The sequence below is a fragment of the Seriola aureovittata genome, chromosome 9 (genome assembly GCF_021018895.1).
Source record: "Seriola aureovittata isolate HTS-2021-v1 ecotype China chromosome 9, ASM2101889v1, whole genome shotgun sequence".
NCBI classification, from domain to species: Eukaryota; Metazoa; Chordata; class Actinopteri; order Carangiformes; family Carangidae; genus Seriola; species Seriola aureovittata.
Window position 1 is genome coordinate 26,977,930 of NC_079372.1, and position 18,304 is coordinate 26,996,233.

Here is an 18,304-nt window from a genome sequence, read left to right on the forward strand (position 1 = left end):
CTCGAGTAACGAGTAAGTGGCTCTCTGTTTGCATATGAATTAGGCTGCGTGCAGTTGTGTGTGTGTTTTTTTTATTTTTTGTTTTGTTTTTTTAAATCTCTGTTTTCATTCCGAGGTGAAGCCGATTTCAGCACCGGAGCTGTCCGAAAACTGACGGATGCTGCTGTTCGCGTGAAGCGATGGTGCTGAGCTCGAGCTGCTGAAATCCCCCCCCCCCCCCTCTCTCCTCTCTCTCTCTCTCTCTCTCTCTCTCTCTCTCTCTCTCCTCTCTCTCTCTCCTCTCTCTCTCCTCTCTTCTCTCCCTCCTCGCTCCTCTCCTCCACACGCACAAAACGCTCTGTCATGGCGTCTTCCAACCATGTTACCCCCACCAACTGTAGCTGGTGGCCCATCTCAGCCATGGATGAAGACGGCAAAATCACAGACGGGGAGGAGTGCGAAGAACCGACGGCAGAGCCCAAACCCTTCAATAAAGACAGGCTCGTTTTGTACCACTGGACGCAGTCGTTCACCTCCCAAAAGGTAAAAAAAAAAAAAAAAAAACAGAAAGCAGAGCTTGAAAATGGAGGTGGCTCCACGTCTCTTTGCATGACACGATGCTCCAGCGTGGAGCTCCCAGTGTTTGTTTTTTTTCATTATGATCAAAGCATGGCTTTTTTTTTATTGTGCATGTTTATTCCTGCACATACCTCCGGAATATGAATACGATCCTGCAGCTGGGCAGATCTCCCAGCTGAGACGTTTAGAAAAGCGCTGCAGCATGGGGCTCATTTCCTTGATATAAAGCAGGATTGGTGATCAATCACCCCTCATATCTCATCAGCTTTCTCCTTTCATTGACATGTTGAAGCTATTTTATCTCCTTGCCACTGCTGAATGTGGTTACAACCTATGTTCTCTGACACATAACATCCTAAATAATTGATTAAAATTATGTGCAAAACAAACCAAAGGCCATCCTTCCCCCTCTGCATGCAGAATCATACCATATGCTGTAATTTCTATGCCTTCTTTAAGTCTTACCTTTAATTACCTTGGCAGACAATAACCTGTGCCTTCGTATTATATCAATATGGGAGGAAGATAATCAAACTGTTGTCTTTTGGTCGTTTAAAACTCAAGAAGACATTATTAGAATTCATAACAACCTGTACAACGCTACACCAAGAAGGCTTTCTATGCTTAAGTATGATCAACAGGGCCTTACTTCCCAATACAGTATGTAGCATATCGTCACCTTCCTAAAATAATGGCCTAAGTCATGTTTTGACAAAAATGTTTTTTTTGCCTAAATCACCCCCTCATGATGCTGGCCACCTCTGGTAAAATCGCCTGAATCCTCAGTTGAGGGGAACATGCAATTCTACCCCCGGTTGTATAATGGCCTATGTCAAAAGTGTGACTCTTTTGTTGAGTTTTTTGTGTTTCCTGAAAAACCTGAAAAAATGACTTAGGCCATTATTTTAAGAGGGTGTCGATATATTAAAGGGCCACTTCTCTTCCTTTGCACATAAAGATCGGTTCACTAGTAATTGGGAGTACGACCCAGCCTGTGAAAACAGCTGTATAATGTTTTCTGTGGCTCTGGAGCAGCTTTGTCAAGTCTGAGGAAACAGCTCCTGTGGTGTCATCAGGGTTATCACAGCTTGGGTTTGGAGACTTTGGCTATTTTAACATTACAGAGCTTAATGCTCAGTTCTGATTTTTTTTAGTCTGATCCGATCTTTCTTTGTTCAAGGTTCAAAATGATGTTTATAAGTAGCATATATCCGGCTCTGGTGTGAACACAGTTGAGGTCTTAAACTGCCACACATGTACAGATTTAACTGAAATGTGAGCCGCACGTGTACATAAATAACCACAGTCAACAGAAGGTGACAAAAGGCTAAAGTCGTAGCTTCTCTCCTCATGTTTGTTGTTGTGCTGAGACTGAATGCTGACAACAGACGTTATGTGCACGCTCAGAGAAGTGAGTTGTTAAAAAAAAAACGCATGAATTCTGATCTGAACTGCGGACCCCACGTCAGGGGACCCCAAGTCTGTGAGCCAATAGACAAACAGTAGAGGCCCTAAACATGAGGTCCTTATCTTCCACAAAAGTATAAAAACAAATAGGCTACTACTTATGTTGTTAATTTAACTCTTTTTTTTTTACACAGATTGAGAGGGTAACTCACAGTAACTTATGTGTAATTTTAAAATTCTATAAGTGAAATAAGGATCCAAGAATGCCACAAAAACAGAGAAATGTTCAGGTGTTCCTGGACAGATATAGTTCTTTACAAATCTAACTTTAGCATTTTAATGTTAGCAAACACTTCCACTGACAACACATGAGAGGTTTACGTTTCCAGTTATTCCGGAGGATATATATACATATATTATATTACAATCTGTTCCACGTGGTTTTATACAGCTAACAGTGGCACATCTCATGTCTGGGGGCCCTACTTTCTTCCCATTGGCTCACAGACCTGGGATCCCCAGATTCGAGGTCCACATTAAGACCTTGATGAGGATTTGGGGCACCCCTGGTTCTGGAAGTAAAAGTCTGATTCAGTTTTACATGTAGATGATGATATGAACACTTCTATGGCCTGTATGGCCAAAATAAACTCTGGCAATAAACCTGACCCATAGGCAGCAAAAGTGTGGATATCTCTTCCTCTGTTTCTGTTTCTGTTTCTGTTTCTAATCTAATTTATGGAAGTTCAGTACTAAAATGACAGAGCAACCATTTGAAAAAGTGCACATTCACTGTCATGAAATGACAATTGGCACATCAACTTTTGGTCACTGACCACCACGTGTGCCTTATGTGTAAACATTGGTTACACTCTCATGATTTACATTTTTATTTAGGTGATTTAGAGCCTGAACAGTTTGTTGATTCATCGATCAACAGGAAAATAATTGGAAAGTCTGAGTTTTCATTTTACGTGATAATGAAATGAATGTCTTCTGGTTTTGGAAGGCTAATCAGACAAAACGAGCACGTTGACGACATTTTAAAGACCAAACAATGACTCAGTTAATCAAACAGATAACTGGCAGATAAATGGATCATTAAAATAATCTTCAATTTAAGTCTTAGTCAGTTTCTGTCTGCTTGCACTTCAGACTATGTGATTGGTAAATTTTCTCATTATGAGACATGCCTAGGTGCATGCCTCATAATGATGTCTGCATATTGCCCAGAATCTATTCAGCAACAGCTGTAACACTACGACGAACTGAAGGACGGCGTTAGAGCACATTCCTCCCCACTGTAGACCAACAACCTTGAGTTGATGCTCAGACTCAGGTCGGTACGTCAGTTCTGAGGCTCAGTTGTTGGCTCATGGCCACTGAAGTCAGGAGCTGCTGATTGTGCCGCTTGTCACTCAGCAGAGGGTTAACACCAGGCTCACTGTCATTATTACCACCTCAATCCTGGACCTGGAGTAGCTCAAGTGCCTCCACCATCATGTGTGAATGACAATACACATGGACTTCAGCAAAATTACTGCACTAAATTTGCACAGCAATCCTGATTATACTGTATTTGTACGATGGTGAATGACATTTGTTGTTACGCAAGCTGGTGTGTGCTTTAAATGGCATTTTGGGGGACGGCTTTTATGAGATTAAGAGGCCGAGCACTAGTTTGTCCACTGCACCAGAACTCTGCTGCATATTTTGTGACTTAATATAACACAAATGCTTGCAATTTGATTGGTCAAAATCTCTCTGCAGCATCTTAAAAGATGTGTGTTATATTTAGTCAATCTTTCGTGACTTGCAAAACACCTTTTCTGTCTCTAAAAAGACAAAAATTACTCCTAATGTAATTACATTGAGCAAGTGGTAATGGCAATGAGTTTCCTCTCCTACAGATCAACAGCTGTTATCTCTGTGAAGACACCATCGTCATCAGAGGTTCAGGGGATTATTTACAAGTCTTTGTTTGCCTCAGCAAGTTCCTGAGGAAAGAGGGAAGCTATACCATTCAACTCCTCTTGCTCAACACTGTCCTCCCTTTCTATGTGTTTCTAATGCTTCACGACAACGTGGCGATACAGTAAATTCATCTAGCTCACCTGAGTGGTGCACTGTGAACACAACAGATATGATAAGGATAGAGACAGATGGAGCACGATACCCTGAAGTAACGGCACATTTAGAGAACAGCCTCACAGATCGATACAGCGCTGGCAACCTCAAGGTCTGCAGGTTAGAGATTAACACCTTCAGTACGGCCTCTCTGAGACTGTAACACCGCTGCTTTCTGTCTGTGTGGAAGGCATCATGTGTCGTGAGACCAGTCAATTATCATGTTGTTTTCAGTAACAGTCAGGGATGGAAGAAGTCCAATATTTGACTGAAGTAAAATACAAATAATTTAGAAGTATTAGCAGTAAATGTACTTCAAGTATTGGAAGTAACAGTAGTCATTCAGAAAAAATGATAAAATATTTTATCATATATCACATTGTTATTAGTCCTGATGCATTAATGCATAAGCAGCATTTATTGTTGATGGTCAGGTGGAGCTACTGCATTGTATAAACACTGTCAGTTACAGTAGGGTAGTATAATCTAGTGGTTCCCAACCAGGGGGTCTGGTCCTGCAAAGAGTCATGAAATTAATCTGAAGGGTCGCGACAAGAGTAATGTGGCAGAAAAGAAGGAAAAATAAACTTTTGCTGCACAAGTTTATATAGATTTTTCGGACTGTTCTCTAACTTTTGTGTTTCTGAAATATTAGCGAGTCCTCTTTGAGGTTCAACCAAGTTTAGTAGAGAAATGTCTCCCTGGTGGAAATGCTAACAGCTAACAGACACTGCTTTACTGTAAGAGCTCATAAGTCAAAAAGGTTGGGAACCAGTGATTCTTACTATAAGTATTATTAGAATTAAGTTAATGTTGGGGCATTAATAAGCAGCATTCAATGTTGTAGCTGGTTCAGATGGATCCAATTTAACCTCTTTATATGTATGTTGTGAAGTTTAATCTATAAAATGCATTTTATAGTATTAATTCATCATATATTTTGTATGTAAAATCCAAACTACAGCTGTGAAATAAATGTAGTGGAGTGCAATATTTCCCTTTTGAAATGTAATATACAGTAGCATTAAATGGAAATACTTAAAGTACAAATACCTCAGAGCACCAGTGTGCAACAGCAAACACAGCAGCAACATGCAGCAGCTGTTACCGTATATTATTAAGTAAAAGGAGTATGTTTGTGCCTCCCTGGCAGCTGAACTACTTGGCATCTTTACCAAGGAGTGACTAATATTATTATATAACAAAGTCAGTGTTGCAACAGTGACTGCGTTATTGTGGGCGTCACTGAGGGACACCTCAGCGCTGTTAGACTGAAATATCTGAGAGTTTTATATAGAAATCCTGGATTTAACGTGAAGCAGTGTCACTGATGGCGATATAAAAAGTCTTTTTTTTTCTTCTTTGACGTTGCAGCTGCATTCACAGATCTGTTCCTGCTGTTCAAACCAGTGGTCCTGTTGTAATTACTGTGCTTGTGTTACTAAATCATTCAGCTTTATTCCATTACACAATGTCTTTCCATGTTCAGAAAAACTCCCATATTGCTCTTCTTCCTCAGCGGCCAAATGTGTTGCTTTATACCCCTTGTGTCATCTCCTTTCATTAATCTTATTCCCACTAATAGCTCTCCATGGACCTCGGCTTATCCTTCATCCCGCAAGCAATTGATCCTGACTGTTCAGGATGGTTTTTACTCAAACTTTTGCACGCTGTAAAATACCACACAAACAATTCAGCGAAGGCTATTTGTTTTATACAACACAAAGATTATCTTTGTTTTATGTCATTAACTAAGAAATGAACCTCTTAGCCAGTCTGCTTTGCTTTGGTAAAACTGACATAAGTTCATCAGTCTTCTTTCTGTTTTTGTATTTTACAACAATAAAATGTCTCGCAGTTCACCCTGTGCATACTATTTATACATACATTAACATGTTTTCCATTTACTTTTTTTGGTTTGAGATCCTGGAACAAATTATTGCTTGTCAACATCTTGTCTTTCTTTCTCATCAGCCAGAAGCTGCTGTAACAATCTGCAGCTAAGAGAGCGTCAGTTGGTAGCTTTGACATGCAGCGTCATCCACCTCCTCAGACATAAATCTAAACATATGCTTGTAATTGCAGGTACGTCTAGTCATTAATGAGAAGGGTCTGGTCTGCGAGGAGAGGGATGTGAGCTTGCCGCTGCAGGAGCACAAGGAGCCCTGGTTCATGAGGCTGAACCTGGGCGAGGAGGTGCCCGTCTTCCTCCACGGCGACACCATCATCAGTGACTACAACCAGATTATAGATTACCTGGAGAAAAACTTTGTGGGAGGTATGGTACATTCGTGATGTGGTTCCTATGTAATGATGCTGTATCTCTTTTTTCTCTTCACTTTAGACTTTGATTTTAGTTGATAGATTATATCTAAGACTACAGGGTGAAGTGTTGTGAAAGGATCCTCATTTTTTTAGTTTTTAATTAGCTCTACACTGCAATACGAGCTGCTGTGTTTTCAACAACACAATATCATGCATGTAGCCGTCAAGCTTATTTAAGACCACTTTTAAAATAAGGCAGCCAGAGTGTTTTCGACTTATGAGCACAATATCATCTAAAAAATAAATCTACAATCTAGATTTGATTCAGGGCTCCTCTTTGTGGTAACTATGCAGGTCTTTGCAGTTAATTAATTTACTGCAAATCAAGTCACGCACATTTAACCAAGGGCTCTCTGGGCTGGGGCCCTCTGGGGTTTAGGGCCCTGGTACGGTTGCCTGGTTTGTCTTGTTGCTAAGTTAGAGACACAGAAAGTAACAGGCAGCATGTGAAGATTGGGGCAGCGAAGACAATTGGAAGAGGCCATCTGTCGTCCTTGTACAGTGTGTGTCGGTGCGTACTGTGCTGTTGTTGCAACGACGTCTTTGCACCAATGTCACCGAGATGAACTCCTCTGATTAGATTACACAAACCCCAATGATCCCTTGGGGGAAATTTGTGGTAAACACATATAACAAACACGAGGGAGAGAATTTAATGAAAGAACAAGGAATTATCACAAAAACACTGAGCCCAATAAGTAAATAAGTAAATAACGACACCAGCAGCTATGCAAATATGATGGATGATTATGCAAAAGATGTGTCAAGATGTGAAATGTGCATTCTGAGTAGCACGTCTGCCTTTGCAGCTCCAAGAGTTAAGATGATTACACTTAATCCTGTGTGTTATAGTATCAGTGGGTGGCGTTTGCTATAGTATCATCAGTTTAGACATTATACTGTTATGTAATGTCCTGGGGGTCACAAACCAGTAAAGGCTTGAGGGAAGCTGGCTAATAACTGGAGCTCTCCCTTGTCTTAGTTTAGTTAGTGGTCACTCTTTCAGAGCAGCGATGCTTGAGGGCTTGAGAGAGACGATGTGGTTCACTGCTCGCTCAGTAATGAAAGGCTAGGAGGCAGAAACCAGTCCCTGGTGTTTGATGTCCTTCTCTCATTCACACCAATTCATTTTTAGCTCTTTGACACTCTGCTGGATGCAGGTCATTGCATTCATTTGTTTTGGAACAAATTAATGTGAAACTTGTACTCAAATCTGCAACTGTAGTAGTAGTTTTCCAGAGTATACTATAACAGTTCAATTACGGTGTGTTTTTCTGCTGAAGGTTAAACAACTCCAGCGCATGTTTCAAAACCAGACCTCGCGCTGGACATGCTTTTAGCCAGAAGTCAGTCATGGGGGATAAGTCTTACAGACATGCTTTCTCTCTGCGTCTAAATCCCTAATGAATGCTGGCAACATGGGCTGCAGCTGGCCTGGAAAGTGCAGATGTCTCCGAAAAGTGACTCCTACACCAGCGCAGTGCAGCGTGGTGCCAATTCAAACTACTTTACAGTGTCGTTGAGATGCAGCAGGAGGCTCTCGCAGTGTGAAAGCTGTTTGTTGACTGAGAACAATCAAGGTCTCAGGTACCCTTTTATTCCGTCACGTTAAAACTGAATGTGCACCCCTGTGTCCAAGACCAGCTGGAGGTTGTTCTTCAGATGGCTTTGGCCTTTACTTGCTGATGTAATATTTCCACCACAGTGCTGCAGCAGACCACCTACAGCACCGCTGCTTGGCATGCTCAGGTCGGCATGTGGGTCCTGGGACTGATTACTCAGCTCTCTGGAGCTCTGCCAGGTGCAGCTCCACCCTCCTCGAGCTTCGTCTTTGGCCTGAACGTCCTCAAGCGGCCAACTGACTATCTCTGTTTTGTCAGCGATGCCGTCCCTGCGTTTGGCTGGCTGTGACCCTGCACAGAGATAAAAGCTCTCTGTGGTCCGCTAACTTCCCTCACTCTTAATACAAAATTTCAGCAGCAGGTCATTATGTTGAACCCCCCCCCCCCCCGCCACACGGCACATAGCCAGCCGCAAGAATTAGGGCAGCAAAGTGGAATAATAGCAAAGGAGGAGTAGTTAGAGGACTAAACAGAAGTTAAGTTATATGAGACATCGATGCTACTCTCATATCTGTCTATTAAATATGTAGGCGTACCTGGAGCCAGCAGGAGGTTAGCTTAGCTGAGTATAGAGACAGGTGGAGACAGCTAGCCCGGTTCTGTCTTAAGGTAACAATATCCTCTTACCACCACCTTACCAGCACCTCTGAAGTAGAACAATCTCTGCTGTTACATTAGTTGCAAATGACATTGTTTCTAATGGACAAAAGGAAACATTGTGCTGCTGTTTTCATCAACTTGTCGAAAGTCTTGTAATTGCCGATTTGGGTGCCCAATAAACTCCTCATAAACTCCTGAGTTTGGGTCTGAATGATGCTCAAACATGTGGCTGAGTGTCTCCAATGTTTCCTCTGCAAACCATCTTGTTACGCACTGCTTTTTTACCGGGGCACAAGGCCTGATCCAGATTTCTCAATGAGGAAATAAGAGTACGGGGTTATGTACCTGAGTATTTATTGGATCTATGTTGTCAGGAACCAGCAGAAACTCCAGTGAGTTACTGTGTCTTGCCAAAAAAAAAAACTGTGTGTTGCCCAAAAAATGACAAATTGAGTTTGACTATAACTTGACTATAAAGTGGTATATCTCAGCCTTTGCTGCAAAAATATTGAATCTTTTCCCCCTAAATCTTTTTTTATGGAAATGCAATATTAAAACACTGAACCCCCTTAACAGACAGATACTGAATGAGTCGTATTCATCTTCTCTGCAATTCACTGCAAGGAAGCAAATATATGCATTTCCTATACTGTTGAACTATATTCCTATAGTATCTGGCACAGCAAGCTTACAGTGCTGCCTACTCAACCTGTGTGTTTTGTGGTCTCGCGTTACTATTCACATTGATGATTTTGTTCATCTGGATCTGTCACAGTTCTGCATCTCAGGTCACCTGCTTCACTTCAGCATCCCCTGTCATCCAGCTCCCAGTCAGTAATTTTCCATTCACACCGTTCTCCTTACGCCTCCCTGTATTAGCCACGCCCACCTCATCAAGCCAATTCCATTCACCTGGTCACACACCTGCCCCTGATTACTCTCACCCAGTCCACAAACCCCAGACTTCCAGTTCCTCTTTGCCAGATTGTTCTTTGCTTTTCTTCATGGTCTGATCTGGAGAACTGCTTTTGTCTGTATGATCCTGTTCTGGCTCATACGGCCGATAAAGGTCACCTGCATTTGAGTCCTTCACACACCTGTTACAGGATCATCATTTTAAAGCAAATGAATTTCATCTCATGGAGTCATACAGTTTGTTTAGTTTAAACCAGTTACGTTTTGTATTTAAAATAAATTCAAAGAAGCGTCTTAGGCTCCAAAATGTTTTTTCACATCGGGCTTTCTGGAACATGACCGCTGGTGTGTCAAAGAGTGAGGGGTGTCATCTGTTACCAGGTTACCATTCTGTGTGTCTATCTGACGGCTGGTGCAGGGAGAATAGTGTTATTTTGGGGTTATGTAGTACTAAGCTTGGTTGCTTAGAAACCTCTGGTGTTCTGGGAAGTTAATGAAAAATATATCAAGAATACCAGTGTGTAATTGTGCTTTAGATATTTTTTTTAAATGGTTGTGCGTACAATATTTTGTTGCATCTGTATCACTGTTTTTTATGTCCCTGTGTTTGTCCTCAGATCCATGACACAGTTCTGAGCCACATTAAAATGCTTCCTCTCTATTCGTGTTTCCATGTCGCCGTCTTGCCCGCAGACACGGTGGCTCAGCTTATTCCGGATGCAGACTCGCCTCTCCACGATCGTGTGCAGCAGTACCGTCAGCTACTGGATGGTCTGCCCATGGACGCTTACACACACGGCTGCATCCTCCATCCAGAGCTCACCATTGACTCTATGATCCCAAAGTACGCCACCGCAGAAATACGTAGTAAGTGAAGCCAGCTCACCGTACTGTGTAGGCGTGACTGTTTATAATTCTGCATTCATTACAAGACAAACACAGTGGATGATATACACACCCAGTTGCCACTTTATTCGGTAGCTACACCTGGCTGAAACTAACGCAGTCTAATACAACAGTCCATCAGTATTCTTCAGTTTTTGTTCAAACTGTTTTAGAGAGCTGAGAGCTGCGACTGCTTTGTTATGACATCACAAAGTTACAGAAGTCCTGACGGCTCATTGTAAGGCTCAGTTTCAGAATACAGGTTGTGTGCATTTCTCTGTGGACTGAGGCTTTGATACTTTCACAGTATTAATATAGAAGCTAGAGCTGATCTATAATCAAACAACACATGGACATCTCATTTTATACAGTATGGGATGTTTAAATGAATTTCTATAAAGCGTCTCAGGCCAAAAAGGTTGGAAATCATTGGTTTAATATTTAACAATATGTTGTATTTTTTGGTTTATCATGTTTATTTTAATATGAAATCTGTTGCTGTCAGATAAATGTAGTGGAGTTAAACTTTGAACATTTCCCTCTGAAATCTAGTGGAGTAAAAGTATAAAGCAGCAGAAAATGGAAATAATACATTAACTCAAGAACAGTACTTGAATTAATGTATCTTGTTACTTTCATCACTGGTTTCTAGCAACAGAGTGTGTAAGTGTGTGTGTAAGTGTGTGTAAGTGTGTGTGTAAGTGTGTAACCCAGTGTTCAGTGAACACACACACCTCGTATTGTGCATTGATACGGAATGATTTCATGTGACAGTGTGTTCTGCTGCGTTTCACACTGCGTGTTCACACACGTTTTGATATTGTGGATGAATGCATGTAGGTTTTACAGATGCATACGGTGTGTTATATACTGTGCATGTTAAAGCTTTTATTCGTTACACTTAAACAGACATTTTCTTGGCAGCAGACAACAATAAATTTGTTGATGTGAAGAATGTGTAGATTGACAACATGAAAAGTAGATGCTATTGTTTTTGCCCCTTTGTCCTTGTGTGTTTTTTTTATTTTCTATGCACAATGTGGGCTAAATAGATTTCAGTGTGTTGAACTTATTATTCTGAACACTTACGAGCACTAAAGGTGAACAAGCTTCAACTTCGGGACCAACTGGTCTCCCAAAGCAAAAACAACACACAGGCATTATGAATGCAAAGCTATTCATCTTCCTTACAGCATTTTCTACATCATTGGATAACAAATCCCTGTTTTCATGTGCACGACGTGATTAGCATACTGTGTAATTTGATGCTGCTCAATACCAAAAAACCCTTAACACAGCACAATGTAGTGATGCCAGGTTTATATATCTCAACTGCAGCTATCAGGCCTCCCAGTCCGAACTGTAGAGCTCTTTCCATCAGGTAATGGCCTCCGCATGTAAATCAAAGCAACGGGCTGGACCCGATGAAATCCAGCAGCAGACTTAATTATCCAGTAAAACCCTCTTCAGTCTGTGTTGTATCTATAAAATTGACCTGATGGAGTATTAAATGGAAACAGGCATCAGTGATGTTTGTGTGTAATTATCCACTCATGGTTGTTTTATATAAACTAATCTTTCACTCTGGTGTTAAAGGAGCTATTTGTACGTTTTGTTATTGCTACACAGCCGAAGTTAGCGCTAACAGCTCTTAACTTACCAGTCTAGAAGAAATGTTGCAAGTTCAGCATCAAACTTTATTCCTTTACTCACTAAGATCTGTCTCCAGCGGTGGAAAGCAACACCAGTATTAACTCTAGTCTCCATCACGTCTTTTCTTAATCTGAAGTTAGCACGCTAACCAGCTAGCCTGGGTCCGTCGCGTCACTTTCTGATAGCGACTCGCTGTAGCCTCCAACCTTCACTGAAGACGTATCGCTGCTCAGAGGGCGTCTTATACCGTTGTCACATATTTCAGGGTTCATCTATTTTCAGTGTAGCTACAATGAAGACTGATCATGTGTTTCAACCACAAAACTGACTGTACAAATATGAGGTATAATTCTTTTTCTACTGAAGATATAAATCTTGAGAACCAAATCTCAAATAGATACTTACATTTTCCAAAGAGGCCAGATAGTAACAAGTAAACTGTAAAGTAAACAATGTGTTTCTTGGGAACTATTAACACATTAATCCACAGATTTGACAGATTATTCAGACAGTACAGCAGAGTAGGATACTCCATAATTTAGACTTTAACATGTATCAGTTTCATCACTCATTTTTTCTTAACCCAACAGACATATCTTTAGAGGACTCTGTGTTTGTGTGTGACTCCAGGACACCTGGCCAACGCTGCCACGGAGCTGATGAAGCTGGACCATGAGGAGCCTCAGCTGACAGAACCGTACCTGTCCAAGCAGAAGAAGCTCATGGTGAGTCTGTGTGCATTTATGTGATTTTGTCTTTTTAATAGATAAAAAATTAATAATTGAAAGGATTGCAATAATGAGGGTATTTTTTAAACTCTCAAATGTAACAAATAATACAAAACAATTCCTTAATAATGAGGTTAAAATCCAGGGAATTTAAAGGGGATTTCCCCTTTAAAACCTCTTAATACACACTGTATGTAATGTTAATTTAATTATCATTAATTATCCCCAAATTTGTGATGAACCCCCTGAATTAGCACTTAAGATTTAAGTTGCAAACTAAGAAGTTTCCATCACATTATTAATACCATTAATACAAATACCTGAAAAGTGAATAATATTCCCTAAATATAACATATTATCATTATAATTTGTATCTGAAAACATTGCAAATCCATGAACTGTATTTAGGGCCACAGAAATGTGTTTAAAAAGTGTTTAATATTCTGTGATAGACAAACTCAGCTCTGCAGCATTCAGTACATACAGTAGAACATACAGTTCATATTCCCTGGAGAAAATGGCAGGTGCACTACTATTTTCTCCGTCTCTTACCGTCACATTTCTCATTTTGCTAATGGTAGAAAGTGAAAAACGCAAGAAAAAAAACTGTGTTGGACACAATGGCTGAAAAGTCACAAAGTAGACGTTACAGCTGTTTCACCAGTGCTATAAAAATGTGAGGTTTAGAATCGATGAGACGGGAACGAGTGTGTGTCCCACGCCAGCTTGTTTTATTAGCCATGCCGGTGCTCTGGTTGTAGCCGTGCCAACGTCAGTCGTCCTTTTGGTCCCTGACTTTGGCCTGGACAGAAATACCTCAAGATGAATTGTAATAAAAATTGTACATTTTTATTACATTGACATTTGTGGTTTCCAGATGATGAAGCTACTGACTTTGGTGATCCTGTAATTTTTCATCTAGCGCCACCACAAGGTTGATATTTGTGGTTTTTAGTGAAATGTCTCGACAAATATTGTAGGAATAGCAATGAACTTTGGTACAGACATTCATGTTCCCATTAGCTTTTCATCTAATGTCATCCAATACTTACATTGGACTGGCACTAGGTGGGCCAATACTTTAGTTCATGACCAAGTGATTAATTATAAACACACATGTTCAAACAAACCCTCCAGTTCACTAAACTCCATATGGTCTTAGCTCTACACTTTGCTGTCCACAGAAATTTCTGTATCCGGGTAATGTGACTTTTCTTCAGACATTGTTTGACAACACAGGTGATAAAAGCCTGTGATGGTTCAGGGCTCAGGGGAGAGCACTGGAATTGAGTCCCATGGTAAACATTATCTGCGTAACATCAGCATGTTAGCATGCAAACGATAGCATTTAGCCCAAAGCAACACAGCCTCAGGACAGCCTCACAGAGCTGCTGGCACAGCTGTACGCTCTTGTTTGTTTCTGCTTGGCTGCAGCACATCTGTCATTTTCAGCCTTTTTTAATCTAATGCAGTGTTAGTGTTGAAATACAAAATCACTTTACATGCAAGTACTGGGAGGTTAGTCTATAAAATTTAATCTGACAGTCACAAATTATCTGGCTCTTTTCTAAAGTACTTGGAGCAAAGTGTAGTCAACATTTAACAACATAATTACTTTATATTTCCAGCTGTGCATGCTAGTTGTCTTCTTGGGGTTAAAGTTTGTTTTGTTTTTTTTTTTTTATAAATGGTTGACAGGCAAAAATCTTGGACCACGATAATGTGAACTACCTGAAGAAAATTCTGGGAGAGTTAGCCATGGTTCTAGATCAGGTGGAGGCTGAACTGGAGAAAAGAAAACTAGAGTATCAAGGTATGTCCAAATGATTATCTTCTATCATAATGGCACCAAAACAACAACGTCCCTGATTTGAATATTCATTTTTTCTTCTGCAGGTCAAAAGTGTGAGTTGTGGCTATGTGGACCTGAATTTACACTAGCTGATGTCTGCCTCGGAGCCTTGTTGCACAGGCTCAAGTTCTTGGGACTTTCTAAGAAATACTGGGAGGACGGCAGCCGACCCAACCTGCAGTCCTTTTTTGTGCGTGTGCAAAAACGCTACGCTTTCCGCAAGGTCTTGGGCGACATCCACACGACCCTCCTCTCCGCGGTCCTACCCAACGCCTTCCGGATGGTAAAAAAGAAGCCGCCGTCCTTCTTCGGGGCCTCTTTTCTCATGGGCTCGCTGGGAGGGATGGGCTACTTTGCCTACTGGTTTTTAAAAAAGAAATACATGTAGTGAATGCCCTCTTGTTGTGTTAAATGTCTGTGTATTTGTGTGATGTTTCAACTTTTCTGTAATGTTTTATGACTGCAGGAAAACATAATGAATCTATATAGAGAACACTATTACTTACCTGGGTGAACAAAGAAATATTAAAACATTCCATAATAAGAAATTCTTGACAGCACATTTTCTGGTAATCAAGGCCTTCATCAAGTTTTAATTTCTGGAAACTCGCAGCTCTTGCGTCTGCGAGTCCCCGTTTAACTTTTGTTGGAGGCAGGTGCACTTAAACCGAAAAACTTAAAAGTAGAAACCCAGACGAAATGTTAAACACAGTAACACCAACAGGGGTTAACTGACCTTCGCATGCCACTATTATAGTCATTACTCATACCTGCTCTTCACTCCTCCATCTGCCTGAGGTTTAACCAGTAAAGCCGCAGGAACATGTACGTGACGAATACTTTCTGAAAAGTGCTGTGCTGCCAGAAACTGCCAGATGACGTGATGAAAGGATGGAGGCAAAGTATAAAGGAATAATTTGACATTTTGGGAAATTTGCTAATTGCTACTTTGTTTAAATGTAGATGAGAAAATTGATACCACCCTCATGTGTATATGCTAAATGAAACTACAGCTGGGAGATGGTTGGTTTAGCTCGGCTTAGCAGAAAGACTGGGAACCTCCCACCAACACCTCTAAAGCTCACTAACATGATATCTCGTTTGTTTAATGTGTACAAAAACCAGATTGTAAAAATAATGAATTACTTATTTTTGGTTTTACATGGGTTGTGAGCTTGTTAGGTTCTGGTAGGCAGTTTGTTACCTTTAAACAGAGCCAGGTGTTGTTAACTTTCCATTTGAGCCTCATGTTTTCAGAAAAATAACTGTACGTGTTTTAACACTTAACAGCTGTTCTGAAGGTATCACGTCTGTACATTAAGTATGAAGTTAGAATTAGCAGCTGGTTAGCTTAGCATAAAGACTAAATAAAGAGGGGAAACAGCTAGCCTCAGTTTACCTACTCAACTAATCTGGATGGAAAAAATCTGTTGCATGAAGGAAAAAAAAATGTTTTTACCTGTTTTTAAAATGATCAAAATTGCACGTCTTTCCTCTATTAAAACATCAGTATTCACCAATATAACTGATGACATTTAAAAATTTGGTTCACATTATTCAAATGGAGCGACGAGATGTATAATTTCTATCCATCATCTTTGTTTGGGTGAGGAAACGGTGTAAAAACAGTTTTCATGGTGCAGCAGACAAAACTGTTTTTCGTCCAGATGTTGAAAAGAGTCTTTTAGGATTCTGGAAAAACCTTCAGAGCAGAATTAAGAATAAAGGTTGGGTTGTATTAGATAAGAACTAGCTCCAAAGTCGTTCTGTCTATATCAGAAGGCAAAAGTGGCTATAGTTGTTCTGAATGGCCACACTACAGCGTGGGGTGAAAAGCCAGGCGTCATAGAGAGGGGGTGCACATGATGACTTTTAAAGGTTAACAGCACATTTTCAGACAGTCTCTCCTGGAGGAAGATGAAGTAGAGGTGGAGAGAGACGTTAAAGCCATGACTCCTTCCTCACCCCTTCATGGCTGAGAAATCATGAAAGTTTGAGACAGACAGAGTTCGAGCAGCTTGAGTATTTTTCAATGACACACTGGGTTTTTCACAAGCTGAGGCCCTTCAGCAACTCTCAGGCTGTAGCTTCATATTCAACACAAACACGAGAGTGGTATCAATCTTCTCATCTAACTCTCAGCAACAAAACAAATGAGCATATTTCCCCAAATGTCTGAGTATTCCTTTAAATAAATGTGCACCCTACACACAGTAACACATACACAGAGACACACGTGCGCTCAGAGTCCGTTTATTTAGAGCACCACAGATCACACGGCACACACTGGTCCACTGTCACTCTCTTTGTGGCTGAGCTTGAGTTCAGATGTCATGAGTCTTTGGTGTTTGAAAAGTTACACTTGGCTGAACTTGGTGGAAAAAAAATTGTAAATTCTGCGTCTATGGCACAATAGTGTTGCGTTAGGTTTAGGATGTATATTTCAATGCATGGGTACTCTTATTGTGTAAGCCGTGTCGTGACGGGTTGGACACTGAGGATTTTGTGTCTCCCCCAGAGGCAGAATTTATGATCGCTACCAAACAGAACCACAGATTTCAAACTGTAGTGTTGCTGAATGTGACCTTTGAAGCGCCTGCGCAGTACCGTGTGTTGGAGATGGTCCCTCAGCAATATTTTACTGCTGTTTGTTTGTTGCCAACTCCTGACAGATGCAAGATTGTTTTTACATAGATATAGATAGATATTTTTAATTATACATTGTCTCGTTTATTTTACCATGCTGAATTTTTAATGAGCTCAAAGGGTTTATAAGGGGAACAGAGGGAGGGGGAGAGGGAAAAGCTGACTCATCTGAAGGCTAAAGGAGTGATGAGGAAAAAGGAAAAAGCCCTTTCCCTCCTCAGCCAGCCTTGCCAGCTGTCTCATAGTTTGTTGATGCAGTGTACTTTTCCCGCTCCACACTCTGTGTTCGCCCTTAATGGGAGCCTATCTGCTTTTTTTGTCTTAGTCAGACCTCCAGGGTTTAACATGTTACAAATCTGCTCCTGAACCATGCGCCGCTCTTTAGGTTTAACTCATTATGTGAGGTACTGGCTGGAGTTGTAAGCTGCTTTTGGTTTCATGGCTGGTTATAAGAGACATTCTTGCAGTTAGGACTCACATCACAGTGTTTCTTTCTCAACTGTATACAGCTCAAGCCTCGGGTGGTAATTCAGGATACTCCCTGTTTTCTCCTGCTACAGAAACGTCGTCTCTGCAGGTGGTGATTAGCAGCCGTGGAAGACTCCGTTGAACCAAAGACAATGATCAATGCTCCTTTAATAGCAGTATCGCCTTGCTGTGTTATATCTGATAATTAAATCTGACTTTCATTAAGAGGAAGAGTAAAACATGTAGTTCATTGTGTCCAGTTTCATGTGTGATGTGGATATGATGCAGGACAGCCATATGGATTTAACTGTCTCGACTCAATCCGTTATGTCTGCACAGACATTTAGGATATTATAGGACATGGAGGTTACTTGGGTTCAAACTAATCTTGCATGAGCAGCAGAGATGTAAAAGGCACAAAAGACAAGATTAAAAGAATATTAGATTTTTTCAAAGACTGAAGTAAGCTAAAGCTTAAATAAACTTGGGTGTAAAGATTTAATCACAGAATTAGCGTA

The 18,304-nt window shown here is 40.8% G+C and overlaps 1 protein-coding gene across 2 annotated transcripts; it reads left to right on the forward strand.

Moving 5' to 3' along the window:
* The first annotated feature begins 242 nt into the window (after positions 1-242).
* Positions 243-18,041, forward strand: gdap1l1 (ganglioside induced differentiation associated protein 1-like 1). 2 transcript variants are annotated; one of them, XM_056384970.1, is made up of 7 exons: positions 243-522; positions 6,178-6,370; positions 10,248-10,421; positions 12,723-12,817; positions 14,519-14,633; positions 14,717-14,955; positions 17,879-18,041. In XM_056384970.1, the coding sequence occupies exons 1-7, from the start codon at positions 343-345 to the stop codon at positions 17,900-17,902; spliced, it is 1,020 nt and encodes a 339-aa protein (XP_056240945.1). In that variant the 5' UTR covers positions 243-342; the 3' UTR covers positions 17,903-18,041. The 2 variants fall into 2 exon arrangements, with proteins under 2 accessions (XP_056240945.1, XP_056240944.1); XM_056384969.1 differs by having other exon boundaries at positions 247-522; positions 14,717-18,041.
* Positions 18,042-18,304: the final 263 nt, after the last annotated feature.